Genomic DNA, 14,477 nt, shown 5'->3' with positions numbered 1-14,477 from the left:
TTATAACATTAACTAGACAGCCGGAAAGTCTCTGCTTACTAGGAATTCCTAGAAGGTCTTATCTGCCCTCTTTCCTTGAGCTTTAAACTCGTAAAGCATGAGTAAGAAAGTAATATAAGGTACAGTTAAAACAGAAAATTCCATAAACCAAAGATTCAGCAGGAAATGCAAGATTTCTTTTCTATATTGTACCTTTAGTAGGCTGTGCAAAGCCTTTTTACTCATCTGCTTACTATTTAAATAAAAAAAATAGAGGGGAATCTTGTATGTTTCTAACAGGAATCTCAATCACATTTTGCAGAAATAATTTAGCTCACAATTAATATTTATTAATATATTATTTATGTAGCTGTTAAATTAAAGTAATACCAAATAGGAGAATTCTCATTAAAGGCTGCAGTATCAGCAATACTAATTTATGCTTATTATAATTTGTTGATACTAAACAAGCTCCAAAAATTTCTACACGTTCATAATTGTTTCACAGGTGATAACATAAAGTAGACCAGATGGTCTCAACTGATCCTCTTATGAATCAAGTAAATCAAGCTTTGAAAAAGTTGAGTGAAGCTTATAGTAATCTATTTCTCCCCACTGAAAGAAAGAAAAAGATTTTTAAAGTTCCGCTGTTATGAGCCTTTCCTCAATTACAGAAAATAGCAGTAATATGCATTTATTGTTATTAGTTCTGTTTTCTCTATATTTGAAATAAAGTCTAACAAACTGCTTGACTAAGCATTTTTAAAAGTATTAATTTTTCCTTGGAGTCCTGCAGAGAACATCTGATATTTTTTATCTTTTAAGCTAGAATAAATCACTCAGGTCTCATTCCCCTTCACTGCATGCACTCTTAAGTCCTCTTACTTAAGACTTTAGAGGACTGAGGCTAGCAAGTCTTAAGACGTGCTTTCTGTTGGTTATACCTAGAAGTTCATTTTTGACTGCAAGCTGCAGGCTTAACTTTAAATGAATTCTTAGCACTATGAGTACCAAAACACCTGATTACGTTCTTACAATGCAACATCAACAACAAAAAGGCTACATCCAGAAGCCCGGTCTTTCTGTTCCTTTATTTACCACATAACTTAATACTTTAGAACTTTCCAACAACAATAAAATAAAGATTTTCCATCACATTTCATTTTTACTTGCTGGGGTGGTGTGTAAAAGAGAGAAAGAGGAAGGACAAGAAATAGGTTGAGAAGTTTGGAAAAAAAATCTTCCTGTTGTCTGGAAAAAAAACACCTTCCTGTTGTAACTTCAGCAAGGTAAACCTTCTGTCCCTAGACACTACCTAGGAAAAGTATTTTGTCTAGTTACATAACCAAGATTTTTCTGAAATGCCTCTTTTAATCAAAAACTACACTTGCTGATGAAATTATTTTCAAATACTACTTTTGCATATAAGAACAAAAAACCTTTATAAATATTTCAAGAAAAAGTACATTCAGAAGATGATCTCAGTAACTGTACATGACCTATAATTCAAAAATCTTTGAATGACTTTTCTTTTCCAGTTCCCAGAGTAATGACAAGTGCATTCAGGCAACAGATATTTCAAATGTAGGGGCACATACAAGACTTCATAGAAATTTCACCCTTTGGTGTTACTTTTGAGGCACCCCTAGGTATGAGAAAATTCTAATATTAATATACATACTCATGAAGTAAAGAAGGAGCCAGTGCACTTCAAATTGTCTCATAAACAAAACAGGCTTCCCCAAAAAATGACATCTCAAAACACTAAGTGAATTATTTTTTCCATAACAAGCTAGGAGGATATCCCAAGTGCTAAGAGATAAGAGTGTTAATGCCATTAAAAGATTTTAACAAGATTATGCATGTTAATATTTTTTACTAAGGTAAATGATATAGAAGAAAAACACAGCTTAAAAATTAATTATAAGTATGTCACTTAGTCATCATTAATACATCTGAGATACATTATGTTAAAAAAAAAGTGCGATTCTTTACAAATTATATAATGGTCCAAAAGCAAGACCTCTGATTCTTTAAATACAAGCAGCTATAGCAAAAAGCTAGTTTCCCTAGCAAGACAAACACTCATGCTTTAACATCACTAAAAAGAAAACAATCCATATACCTACTACTAGTAAGTACAAAATTCTGAGTTTTCCATTTAAAATCTTTAATTATAGGCACAAACACTGAAACAAATCAAGGAGTGAAAGCCAAATTTGCCATAGTCTATAATTACTTCTAAACTGTTGAAACAAACTCCCCAGTGCTGCATGAAGCTGGGCTAATTATAAAGAAACCTCTCACATACATATGATCTTCAAGTAAAATACTATTCTAGTCCTGGATCAGATCATGAAAAAGTTACTTAATATACCATATAATTCACAGGCAGAATATTTTAAATGTCTTTTCTTTTTCTGTAACCGTATTACATTTTACTTTCTGTTATAGAACAGCTGTAATTCTCATTAGGTTCTGAAATCAACTGCTATTGGTGGCCAACCATACAAGTCAGCTTCAGGATCCCAGTAACTTCAGACAGTGCTGTGAGCATTCCTTAAAACTTGGGCAACTTAGTGCCTGAAGAAAATCCCAATATAAGGCAGGTAAACTAAAATCCTAGCATGACAGCATGATAGTGCCTATAGTATCACTTCAGAATCCCACAGAAATATTTCTGTGCAGTTACCTCCTAGAAGCTCAGTGTTCCTTATAAACAACATGTAACTACACTTATAGGATGCAGACCTGTGTCCCAGCAAGTAGTGGTCATGGAAGCAAGTTTGCATTGTTTCCTAATGGTTTGATGGTTGGACTAGATGATCTTAGAGGTGTTTTCCAACCTCAATGATTCTAACTGAATACAAAGTTCCACTGTGATGGTGGTGACAGAAACAGCTTCTGATGTAGAACAAAGACAAATAATATTAAATCTTTAACTCATGCCTGTAAAGCTACAAAAAAACTGAAACACTGTACTTAGTTGGAAACTGCATTACAAAAGCACATTAAAAAATACCAAGAACACTAAAGAAATGAGCCTACTTGGTTATCACAGATAAATTTAAGCAACCTGACCATACTACCAAAATTCTTGCACTGAGAAAGGGATATGTAATAGCCACTAAGTCTTAAAACACTTAAGATGGCTAGAAACTGAAACCACGAGAAGTCAAACCAGCATCAATCTATGTATTTTTAAAGAAAATCATTGATACAATCTATTAGGAATGTAGAAGAAATTATACTATCTGAATTTTTCAAGTAAAGATTTTATACTCTCATAAAAGACATGCTTTTAGACAGAAAAATCCAAGTATGAGGTTGACAGTGGCATTACTTGTCAAGACCGCTCTATCATAGTTGAAATCAAATCATATTATCACAATAAAATTAATTGGTTAAAAAAGATAGAAATCAAACTACAGCTGCATCATCTGCAATTCTTATTATATTCACTGAACCTTATGAACAATCAAATAGGAAAAAAATCGTACACCCTTAGGCAGGAAGTCACACTGACATAACTACAGAACCAATTCACCAGAACCAATATCTGCATAGTCCTAAAGCAAGTCTAATGGAAAACCAAATGTGCTTGTGAAATCAAATGATTTCATTTAGTTGCCTCCAGTTTTAGATATAAACTGTTCAGATAACTCATTTTGCCTCAGTTTACATGTAATAAAAATGTGTCAAAATGTGTGTCTGAAATGTGTACCCAGTTAGCAGACCGTAGTCATAACTACATTGAACTAAAGCTCTTAAGAGTTATATTTAAGTTTTTTAGTCAGTGGGGCATACTTACTCATCTACTATTTTTGTACACAGACTGTGGAATAGTAAAATATTACTCTTCCTGTCTTTGTATTTAATACCTAACGTAGCTCTAGGTTTAGGTCCCTGTCAATACTTTGTCAATAACTACATCAAGTAGTGTGCACCGAAATGAGTAACTGTACACACCAAATAAAACACTAAGAAAAGTCACAAATTAGCCTGCTTAAAAATGGGTCAAGGAAATAAAATCGAACTCAAAAGTAAGCAAAATTCATACTCATTTTTTTGTCACTCAGAATACAAAAAACTTGCATTGTTTTTAAGTTATAAGAAACCAAACTTGTTTTATACCATTTCCTTCTACACTACAAACTATATTATTAATTACTTTTATTATTATAAATATTACAAGTGGTATTTTTTATTGTAATTAATGTCCTAATTTAGTAGGATACCAAACAACACTCCTTTCATGCTTTCTGAAGGAAGTCTCGTTCACAATTACTTGTACACTGCTTTGTTTAGTGGCAGGTAAAGAAAAGAGAAACTATGCCTTTAATCCTGTGTGCCAAAACCCTACTGAGAGATGATTTATGTTCCAACATGTACCAATTTTTCTGAAACACTCAAGCAGTTAGAGATGTTCAGCTTGAAATTCCTCAACTTCCTAATCTCAGTATGTGCTATCAACAACAGTTCTTCAACAAGCTGACAGAAACAAAAGAAACAGATTGATGATTAAAATGAGATATTTTTCCTCTTAAATAATTCCTCTTAAATTCCTTCCAAATTTATCGTCCATTCTAAAAAATATAGGAGTGTAGAAAATTTTAAAATATTCAACAAATCTGATCATCTGACATAACATTCTTTAGGCAGAATCAGTTCATTTCTTAGTCTTATCTGTTTTGTCAAGCCACCAAATTCACTGGTATGATGAAAGCTGTCAGACATCTACAGTTCAGGGTGCCTACTTTCATTACCAGGAACTGGTAATCTAGCTGTGACATTAACATATGTGCACCAGAACAAGTCTGCCTTCTTAATAGACTTGCAATAATTTTTTATTTTTTTAAAGGATCCTTATATTATCGCTAATACAAAAAGCTGTTTATATACATATATACGTATATATATGTTTTAATCTCAGTCACACTCCAAGGCAATCTTCGTGCTTCAATAAATTTAGGAGATGAGCAGCAGATACAAAAGAAGGTACCTATGTGGCTCTTTTCCTCACCAAGTTACTTGAATGATGTAAATAATCTTCTCTAAGTATAGTAAATATACAACCAGAAAAATAACAAATGACAAAGCACTGGCTCAACACAACTGAAAGTATGTATACAACTTGCAATACAGAACTGTAAAATTCAGAATGACGTGGTTGCAAAAGGTGCATTTCAATATGTTGGTTTCATGTCCAAACAAAACTGGTTTACTTGACTGTATTCAGCCTACACACAATGTCAAAACAAAGGGCTATTACAAGTGAAGGTTTCCCTGTGTGAATGCATCTCAGGAAAATATTTTTGTTTTCTACTAAAAAAATCAGCAAACCTGATAAATGTGATTACTAACAAGTCTCCTAACCTTGCAAAAAAGACAAGGTAGAACAAGGTAGAAGAGAACAAAAATTTTCTTCTTATGAGTTGTCTCCTTTAAGTTAGTTTTCCGGTCTTGACAGAAACTTACAATAAATGCATACAGAGAAGACATTAAACATATTCTTGTGAATTTCTGTCACAGAATCCATTCAGATGATTAATCCTGCTAAAACTCAGATTCAAATACATAATAGTTGGGTGAATCCTTCATTATATCCACCTACTAAGTGTGATGAGCAAGTAACAGCAGCTCTAGACATCCATCTCCATTTTTTTAAACAAAAAACCCCCACAAAATTATTACTTCTGTCTCATTGCATTATCGTTGCATTAAGATACCACATGAATTATCCAAGCTTCTATAAATGCACAAAACGCCTGTCTTTATCATGTACCATACTCTAAATGCTTCCACACAAATGTGCTTTACGCATTTTATTTTATTTTTAAAGAAACATGAACTTCTGCCTGGTCTCAGAAAATTTTGTGGGCTTCTTGCACTGACAATATACTTATTACCTTATATTCTTGCACAAAAGTAAAGATTAATATGTGAAAATTTTGGAGAGAAAACAATCTAAACAAACATGCTTTGGTATTCTCCCGCAGTTTTTCCTCGTACTAAAGAACATACAGTCTCTATTCTCTATTTATTCTGAAATAAAAGCACAAATCTCTCAAGTACAAAATACGTAAAAAGTTTTACTCTAAACTGATCTGACAAAAAAAAAAAAAAAAACAAAAAAACACCTGATACTCTCCCCTTCAAATATCAACCTATCTGAAGCTAAAATAAGAACTAATCTTAACTCTACAGCAGGTAGTTGATGAGATAGAAATGACTCAACAATTACCATTAAATACTGTTCTTTAGAACAAAAACATAAAACTATCTTCATGACAAGACACTTTAATTCCTTTAAGAAAGCTATCTGCTTTTCTCCTTTGGAATACTTCAAATTATACACCAATTACGAATAAAACACAAGATTCAGCTTAGTAAATGGCTTTTTTGTTTTCTTACATTCAGCATATTCTGATATACTTTTCTCTCCGCTAGAATAAAAGCACGGAAGAAGAGATTTAAAACTTATTTTTAAGTGTTGTGAAATACTTAACCAGACAAAGATAACATTGATATCAGCAGTATAAACATGCAAAAAGGATATGCTCATCTTTTCTACAAACTTATCATGTTCATCTTGTGTTTTAGGGAAATTCTCAATGTCATTCTCTAAGCGCTGGATTTGATGGTTCATTGAATCAAGGTTGCTCTTCAGAGTCTGGGCTGAAACTAAGAAAAAGAGTCAATAAGTAAAAAGCTTCCAGAATATGGTTAAAAAGAAAGGGTATCAGAAAGGGAGAAAACAACAACAGTATGAATAGTCTCAAGGAGAATTATTCCATTAGGTAGACACATTTTTCTGAATTACTGTTCATAAAAAAAATTCAAATCTTCATAAAAATAAGCGAAAATATCTAATGTAATACACCAAATCACCACACTTAATATGGAAATGTCACCACTTAATTCTACCATTAGTTCAAATGATTCAATTTCTATTTAAATTTATTGGTAAAAAATCTAATATTTCATTCTTTTATATGTAATTCAAAGATTAGAAAGTAACTAAGGTTCAAAGAGACTTCACCTTATTAATGCATGTACTTGCTTAAATGAATCATCTTATTAACGCATGTACTTAGTTACAGAAGTGATTTAAGAACAGACATAGAAAAAAGATCAAATATTTTTCTTTTATTGAAATTAAACTGATTTCTATAAACCAATGTCTGTGAAACCCTCTGTTAACATCAAAGATAGGTTTGAATAATACAGGTCACTGACAATTAAAAAGAAGTAAAGGACTCATAGTACAGCACCACAAAGTAAATAGAGAATAGAGACATACATATGGCACACACTTAATATCCAGGCACGTTTCGAGATATATACTGTCTCACAAGCATACATGTGTATATTACACACAGACATATGTGTAATATATAAATGTATGCATCTGTGATATATAATACTTTATCACTTCAGACTTTGATTAAAATATGACTCAACTGTTAAAGCAATTGTGTATGGATTCTATTATCCTCTCAATTTGCAAGCCAAGATGAACTGCAATTTTAAGTAAGAACACCTTTTTTGCTGTTTGTTCGTGGTGATTCTTCTGGATGAATCCTGACAATTTACGCTTATTTTGTGACCTGCACAAATCCTGTGTGCCAGCTTCCTAATTTCTCTGAAATACCTTGTCAATACCATACTTTTCGTATATTTTCACCTACAAGTAAACTGCCAACAGTACGTAGCAGAATATAAATCTTTATCAGTTGAACATCAAGGGACTTCCAGTATTACAAATAAAATTCCTTTAGAAAACAGATGTCCCTATTTCACAAACATAGCCAGAGGTGATCACTGAAAATAGCAGTGTGTCCAGCAGCATTCTCCTGGCAATATGGATCTCCTCCAGAGCATTCCACAAATTAACCTTACTTTGAAAGTAATTTAATTTAAAACATCTTTCAAGTTCTCAAAAGCTGTGTCTATGTTGAAAAAAATCAGTATCTATTAGATGAGCATACACTTCCTGGAAAAGGTATAAAGTAAAGTTAAAACGCAAGTCAGGCCAAGGCAAATGACTGAACCTTTATGTTCTATTAATTTCAACCGATTTTTGAAGTGTTGATTATTCACAGTAAATTCTGCTGCGTTTGCGTCAATAGCTTGCATTTTGCACTGTCACTATTAGTCTATAGTCCAACTTTGCTTGGCTTGTTTGTATAGCCTAAAATTTATATATACACATGTTGTATACAAATAATTCACTGTGAAACAGCTATGGCACATGATATACCACCATGGTGTATGTGCAGAAATCGCAGGCAGAAAGGAATGCAAAGTAAGAGGAAGAGTAAAGTGTTGGTAACACGATCAGGGAAAGCTGTTCAATCACTGAGTTATTAAAAATGCACTAGACAAGGCATGTAACAATTTGATCTAACAGACCTCCTTTTCAGGCTCTCAACTTTTAACAAGTGTTTGGTCTTCCCAATTTGCTGAAGTGCAAGCCATGCCTCCAGAGGCATAACAACCTTCCTCATATCAAGAAGAGTGCAAATTCAAGAACAGATGAGAATAAAAATAAGTAGCATTGCGAAAGCTACAAAACAGTACCAACTTCTCACTAAAGGTTGGTAATAAGGAATTCTGAATGGATTTCTTTCTTTGAGAAGCCACTTAAAATGGTCTTCAAACCTCAATTGGTTTAACTATATTCAGAAATTCTTTAATGCTCTAATTTCTTTAATAAGTAACAGCCTATGAGAGTCATCTGCACTGTTCCCTATTTTTGCCCCTGATAATTGCACTTCAGTGAGAGAAGTGAATCCTTAAAACATATGCCATACTAGAAAGCTTTGTTTAAGGTGGAATTCAAATCATAGCTTGAAAATGTAGCTTCAAATTCCAAACTACCATGACTTTGCATAACACCTACTACACATTAGAAGATAACTGCCAAATAAATTCTAAAGCCCCTAAAAAACAGGGAAAACTTTTTAAACATTTTTGCAGGCCAATCCTGAATCCTACTGAGTCTCCCAACAGGATGTCTTTCGGAAATTGCAGCTTGGAACTACAACACAAAATCTGCGAAGCTTTACTTCTCTGTCTTCTTCACTGAAATCTTGTCAGTGAAAGAGAACACTTCTGTCAAAAAGCTTTTAATGAGATGATGGATAAGCTACCATCAATACGATGATGATATATGCAAATACGGGAGTGCAAATACATATGCATATGATATGACATTTGCAAATACAGTTTTCTGGAGGAAAACAATTCTCCAGTATTTGATGCACCTACATTCAGAAAAATACATTGAGAGATTTTCTGACGTTTTATTATTGCATTTTATGTGAATGAAAAGAATGACAGAAGTCACTATACAGTGTAAGACTGACTTTTGATTGTGAAGCAAAATGCCAGCTTTCAGATTCTATTACGGAAAGAACAGTCACATATGCAGGCATTATATTTATAATGCCATAAGGCACTGTCTGTTTCATATCCACTAACATGTGAGATCAGGCAAAATCTGTTTCAGCAACTTAAGCTGTGCAAGGTAGAAAACACCACAGATTTCTTTGCTAAAACAGTTCCTTCTACTGCAATGAACTATAGAACCTCCATTTGACAGAAAAATGACTACTACTTATGAGTATGTTTTAAATTGCTATACTTTAAAACAACAATCACACAATGTTTTAAAATATTTTCCCCCTCTGAATTTGACATGAAAGTCTGTACAGGTGTTTCATTGAGACTTAAAAAATAGTATTTACTTCCAGTATTTGCAATAATACATAATGTAAAGTATATATATTTGCATTCCAGTGCTTATGATTGCTAATGTCCTTTCTAGAGAAATGCCTCAATTGTCAGAAACGCATTTGTAAATCCAAAAAAAACCTGTATGTCAACATGAGTGAGAAAACTGTTCCTGTTATTAGTACTTTCTACTCTACTACACACACGTAATTCACCTCCCACAAGATCTCTTTCACTTCCTTTTAAATAGAATACTCTGCGGCTGTTTTTTTATTTTAAACAATACTTAAAAAAATATACGGTATACCTTGATTTCAGACAAACAATCCTCTATGCTATGTAATGGGAAAAAAAAAAGGAACAAAAAACCACAATTTCTGAAAGAGACCTTACTACCTATACTGGATTCACCAGTAAGCTCTGCCCTTCGCCTGCAGTTTAGCTGTTCTCAAGAGTCATACTTAACTGCAGAACTAACTCCCCAAAAGATACTCTCTGATATATGTGTGTGTGTACATATATATGTAAGGTATCACGTTGCCTTGACCAAAAAGTCAAAGAAAGCACATGGAACACAATGGCCAAATGCAGAGAACTGCGCTATGGATCCACCTTAAGTAAACTAGAGTTGGACCAAAAAAGAACAAAAAACCTTACAAAACTTCTTATGACTCTACATCCTGGTAGAAAGCCTAGTAGTTCCCAACTTCGGCAGACAAAGCAAGCAGGTAACATAAGTATGTCAAGAATTGTTAAACTCAGGAGGAACTAGTCAGAATCATCAACTGATAAAAATATGGCTATGTTTCATTTTAAATATAGGCACTCTATTTAAACCACGAACTATGATTTACAGCTATTGTTCTTTAAAAATTTGAAAACAAATTATTATTATTATTATAAAATATATGGTTAACTTTCACCTTCTTCATTACGTGGGTTATGTATTTCTTTCCTACCATTTCTGGTAAGCTTAACAGTCAGAGGAGCTTCAAGTTACAGTATACATATCTTTTGCAAGGATTTTCAAATACTTTTTACAATACAACTTTTTCTAGAAATCCCAAACGTGTTGCCTGACTCTAGTGAGGTATTCTCTTATTTTTGAAGTTTTTCTTTGACTGCAGAAAGGGATGTGAATTTTTTAAGTATATATTAAAATCATAAATCATACAATTTTAAGAGAAAACACCATAACTGAATATTACTTGCATCCAGTTTGTCACAACCACGTGATTTTATTGCTTTTTCTTTTCATATATTCTGCTTTAAGTAAGAAAGAATGCTTTGCCAATAATCTCTTGATAGTTAATCAGTTTGACCTTCGCATATACTTTCCAGAATAAAACTATTCCCAATTTAGTTTTAGTTTTCAAAAAACACTAGGTTGATATTCCATGTTTAAAAAGATAAAAATATTTTATTATACCTAATATCAGATTATTGAAGATTTTGGTACATGCATGGGCAGTTCATCTAATTCCCATTGACCTTTACATATTAAAATCCAGTTTTATGCTTTATCTCCTATTTGTTAAAAATCGTACATCTTTTGTTCAGATACTGATTCTTTATGCTTACATGAAAATAAAAGCAAAGAAAGACTTCGTTTTATTTACATGGGACCAAGAATATTGCCCTGAGATGTTAAAAGAAGTTGACTAAGTCTATGAATTTAGCTTTACGTATAGTTCAAACTGTGTGGCTGCCTTCTGTCTAAAAAGTAGATTTTGCTTATATTTCTTTATTTAAATTCATAGAGATAATATTTGCTGATAGATTTCCTTCTGTTTTATAGCTAAGTGATCTGAATGCCCTCATATCTGCAGCCAATTTATTCAAACAAAAGAAGCCTCCTACATCAAAATTAAACCTGACTGTTCATTCCCTAAAACCACTGGTTTATAAAACAACAAATAATAAATAGGAAGTGAAAATCTTCTCTACCACACACAGCACATTAACTTCCTACACAGAGGGAATGACCACACGTGACAGAGGAGATGAACATTACAGTCAAACAATAATCAAGAAGTACCACGGGAACAGTTGAGGCAAGTTACATGTCAGTTTTTTCTGCCAAAAATCTGCTTTGTTACAGAAAGAAAAAAAGAGTCTGAAAGGGAAATTTTGGTCATTAAACATGAACAGTAATTTATGCTTCTGATAAGAAGCCCGCACTGTTTGTAAGAAACTTAATGAGCTCCTATCTTACAGGATGAAATGTCTAAGTGCAGTGAAACCTGCTTTGCATCTATCTTAGACATCAGGATTAACAGGGACTTCACACCCATTAAATGCTTTCTCCCTATTGGATGCTGTAGTTAGCAAAACTAAATTCTACTAACTCTTTTGGTTTAATTCCTCAAGTCAACTTAGAGAATATCAAAGGTTTTGAATCACTGTATAAAAAAAACTCCAAGCTGCAAAACTCTTAATCATAGTTTCTTGTGAACACACAGGTCAAACTAATGACGCTTAGCAAGTAAGCTGGGGAAGTGGAAGAGACAGACCTTGAAATCAACCATTCAATTTTAAGATCAGTTTAAGAAAGTTATCTGTCTCCATATGTAACATTCATAGCAATGCTCAGACATAGCAGTCAGATGTAGGTCATCTGCTGTACATTAAGGACACACCTTTATTTATAAACTACTTCAATATCACAATGTACAAGTCATTTCTTCAGTTTCTATGTTGCCTTAAAACCACAATACCATCCTCAACCCTATTCAAACAGAACAGCTGAATTTTGTCAATAGGCATTCATGCCAATTAGGTATCCATCAGCAAAGAGGTGAAAAACATGAGACAAATGAATGCTCAGAATAGGGGAGAAAAAAATAAAAAAGTCTGTTTACTGTAGCCCTAGTGATACTTTCATTAGATGTGAAGAAGCAAAACAAAACTGGATTCTGAAATAACTATCTTTCTTGGAGTACAACTGACAACTTTAAGCATTAATTTAACATGGATTTATCATCGTAATTCTGAAGTAATTATATGTACTGAGGTAGGAGTGAAAAATTACTGCAGTCCACGTCAAACAGTTATATCACACTGTCATTTATCCTGATTATCAGGTTTTTTGCACTTGTACAGTAATTTCTCTCGTTAACATTTAAAACTTTTCTGTTACTGTTCTGAAGTCTGCTATTTCATGTAGTAACTAAACTGGGGGAGGGAAGTTAGCTTTCTTTGAACCAGCAAGACTTTTCCAACTTTAAGCAATACAAATTTTAGTGTATGTGCAGAAAAAAGCATGAAAAGATACTTATGAAGTTGACCAAAAAAAAGTCTATGACAAAGAATAGCACTGGTGGCTTAATTGCTGTTGGTATTTGAAACAGAATTTTAACATAAGAAATGTTATGCTTTGATGTAACATTTTTATCTCAAAGATAATCATAAACCTCACTCAATTACTACTAAATTACTACTAAAGCAAATATGATCAGGGAAAATTTCTGTTAGGATAAATCTTTATTACAACTTACACTACATGATAACCATTTATACTTTATGGCAGATATTATTTACGATTTAAATAATTTTAGTCTTTCCATAGCTAAGCAACAAGTGCACTAAAAAGCACAGCTTATTATATATAAAAGTTATCCAACAATAAATCAAGTTCTCTATCACATCTACTGGGCAATACTGCAAACTGACCAAAAATAAAATCAGTATTAATCATTGACTGTACAGTATAAATTGAATTGTACCTTTCACATGCAATCTGAGCACATTAGAAAGCGTATTTGCTATTCTCTTTTAAAAAAAAAATCAGGTATTAAAATGAGAAACATATTATGCATATACACACATGGGTGCTTACTCTCAAACAGTAAGACTTGAAAGGCTTAACAGTAATCAACACTGCCTATACAATTTTTTATCTATCATTTTGTAAGCTCTTCGCTATGTTGTATTATTTCCACAACCTACTTCAGAAGAAGAGAAGTTACTTTATTACTATTTCTCCCCCTCACTTTTTCTTAAATCAATAAACATCAGAAAAGAAAAAAATCCATGTGGATTATCAATGCTTACATGTTACATAATCCTGCAATCTAAAGAGAAATGTTTTGACATGAAATATCTCCAAAGACCTATTACCTCTAGGTGTTTCATCTACTTGCTTACCTTTACTTGCACTCTCAACATGCTGCAGTTCATCTGGGAATTTTAAGATGTCCCGGTAATTCTCCTCACAGATTTCTGCCAGAAAATGCAGTAAGGTTGTTTTCTGATCTGTTGATTTAGTATCTCTAATCTAAAAAGTGAATAGAAGGAAAGAAAAAAAAGCACTTTTTAAAAAACATTTTTTTTTTACATCTGCCAAATTCATTTTATTTAAACTCATTAGCAAAAAGTTAACTGAATAGGTTGCCTGCAAATGAAGCAAAAATTTTAAAAACAAACTTCTGCAATTCTTTGTTTTAGGACTACAGAGGGAATTGAACCCCATACTGTATTTTTTGTTCTCATTTCTTAAACCTGAAGACAGTACAATAAAGTTTTGAGATTTTAGCAAAGGCAGTTCAGAATCCTGTTATATAAAAACAAACAAACAAACAAACAAAGATGTGAACAGAGATTAATAGAGTTTAGTTCATTCTCCAAATGCCCCCACTGCCAGATTTCTAAAGCAATGCCTCTGAAATGCTGCATAGCTCTTTCACCAGGCAAGTTAAAGAAAATTAATATAGTAAATTCTCAATTTTTATTGAAGCAAAATCTAAAGAATACTGCTTGAT

The 14,477-nt window shown here is 32.7% G+C and overlaps 1 protein-coding gene across 10 annotated transcripts in view; it reads right to left on the bottom strand.

Annotated features, from left to right (window-relative positions):
- Positions 1 to 14,477, bottom strand: part of DIAPH2 (diaphanous related formin 2) — a 191,553-nt gene that overhangs the window by 89,260 nt on the left and 87,816 nt on the right. For all 10 annotated transcript variants that reach the window (XM_040572808.1, XM_040572804.1, XM_040572801.1 and 7 more), the window contains 2 exons: positions 13,864 to 13,993; positions 6,539 to 6,663 (listed from right to left, as the gene is read on the bottom strand). In XM_040572808.1, coding sequence (XP_040428742.1) covers positions 6,539 to 6,663; positions 13,864 to 13,993 — 255 coding nt within the window. The remainder of the gene's footprint in view (positions 1 to 6,538; positions 6,664 to 13,863; positions 13,994 to 14,477) is intronic.

This window comes from Cygnus olor, chromosome 13 (assembly GCF_009769625.2).
Source record: "Cygnus olor isolate bCygOlo1 chromosome 13, bCygOlo1.pri.v2, whole genome shotgun sequence".
Lineage (NCBI taxonomy): Eukaryota > Metazoa > Chordata > Aves > Anseriformes > Anatidae > Cygnus > Cygnus olor.
The sequence above is the reverse complement of the archived record's forward strand: the minus strand, read 5'-3'. Positions and strand labels throughout refer to the sequence as shown.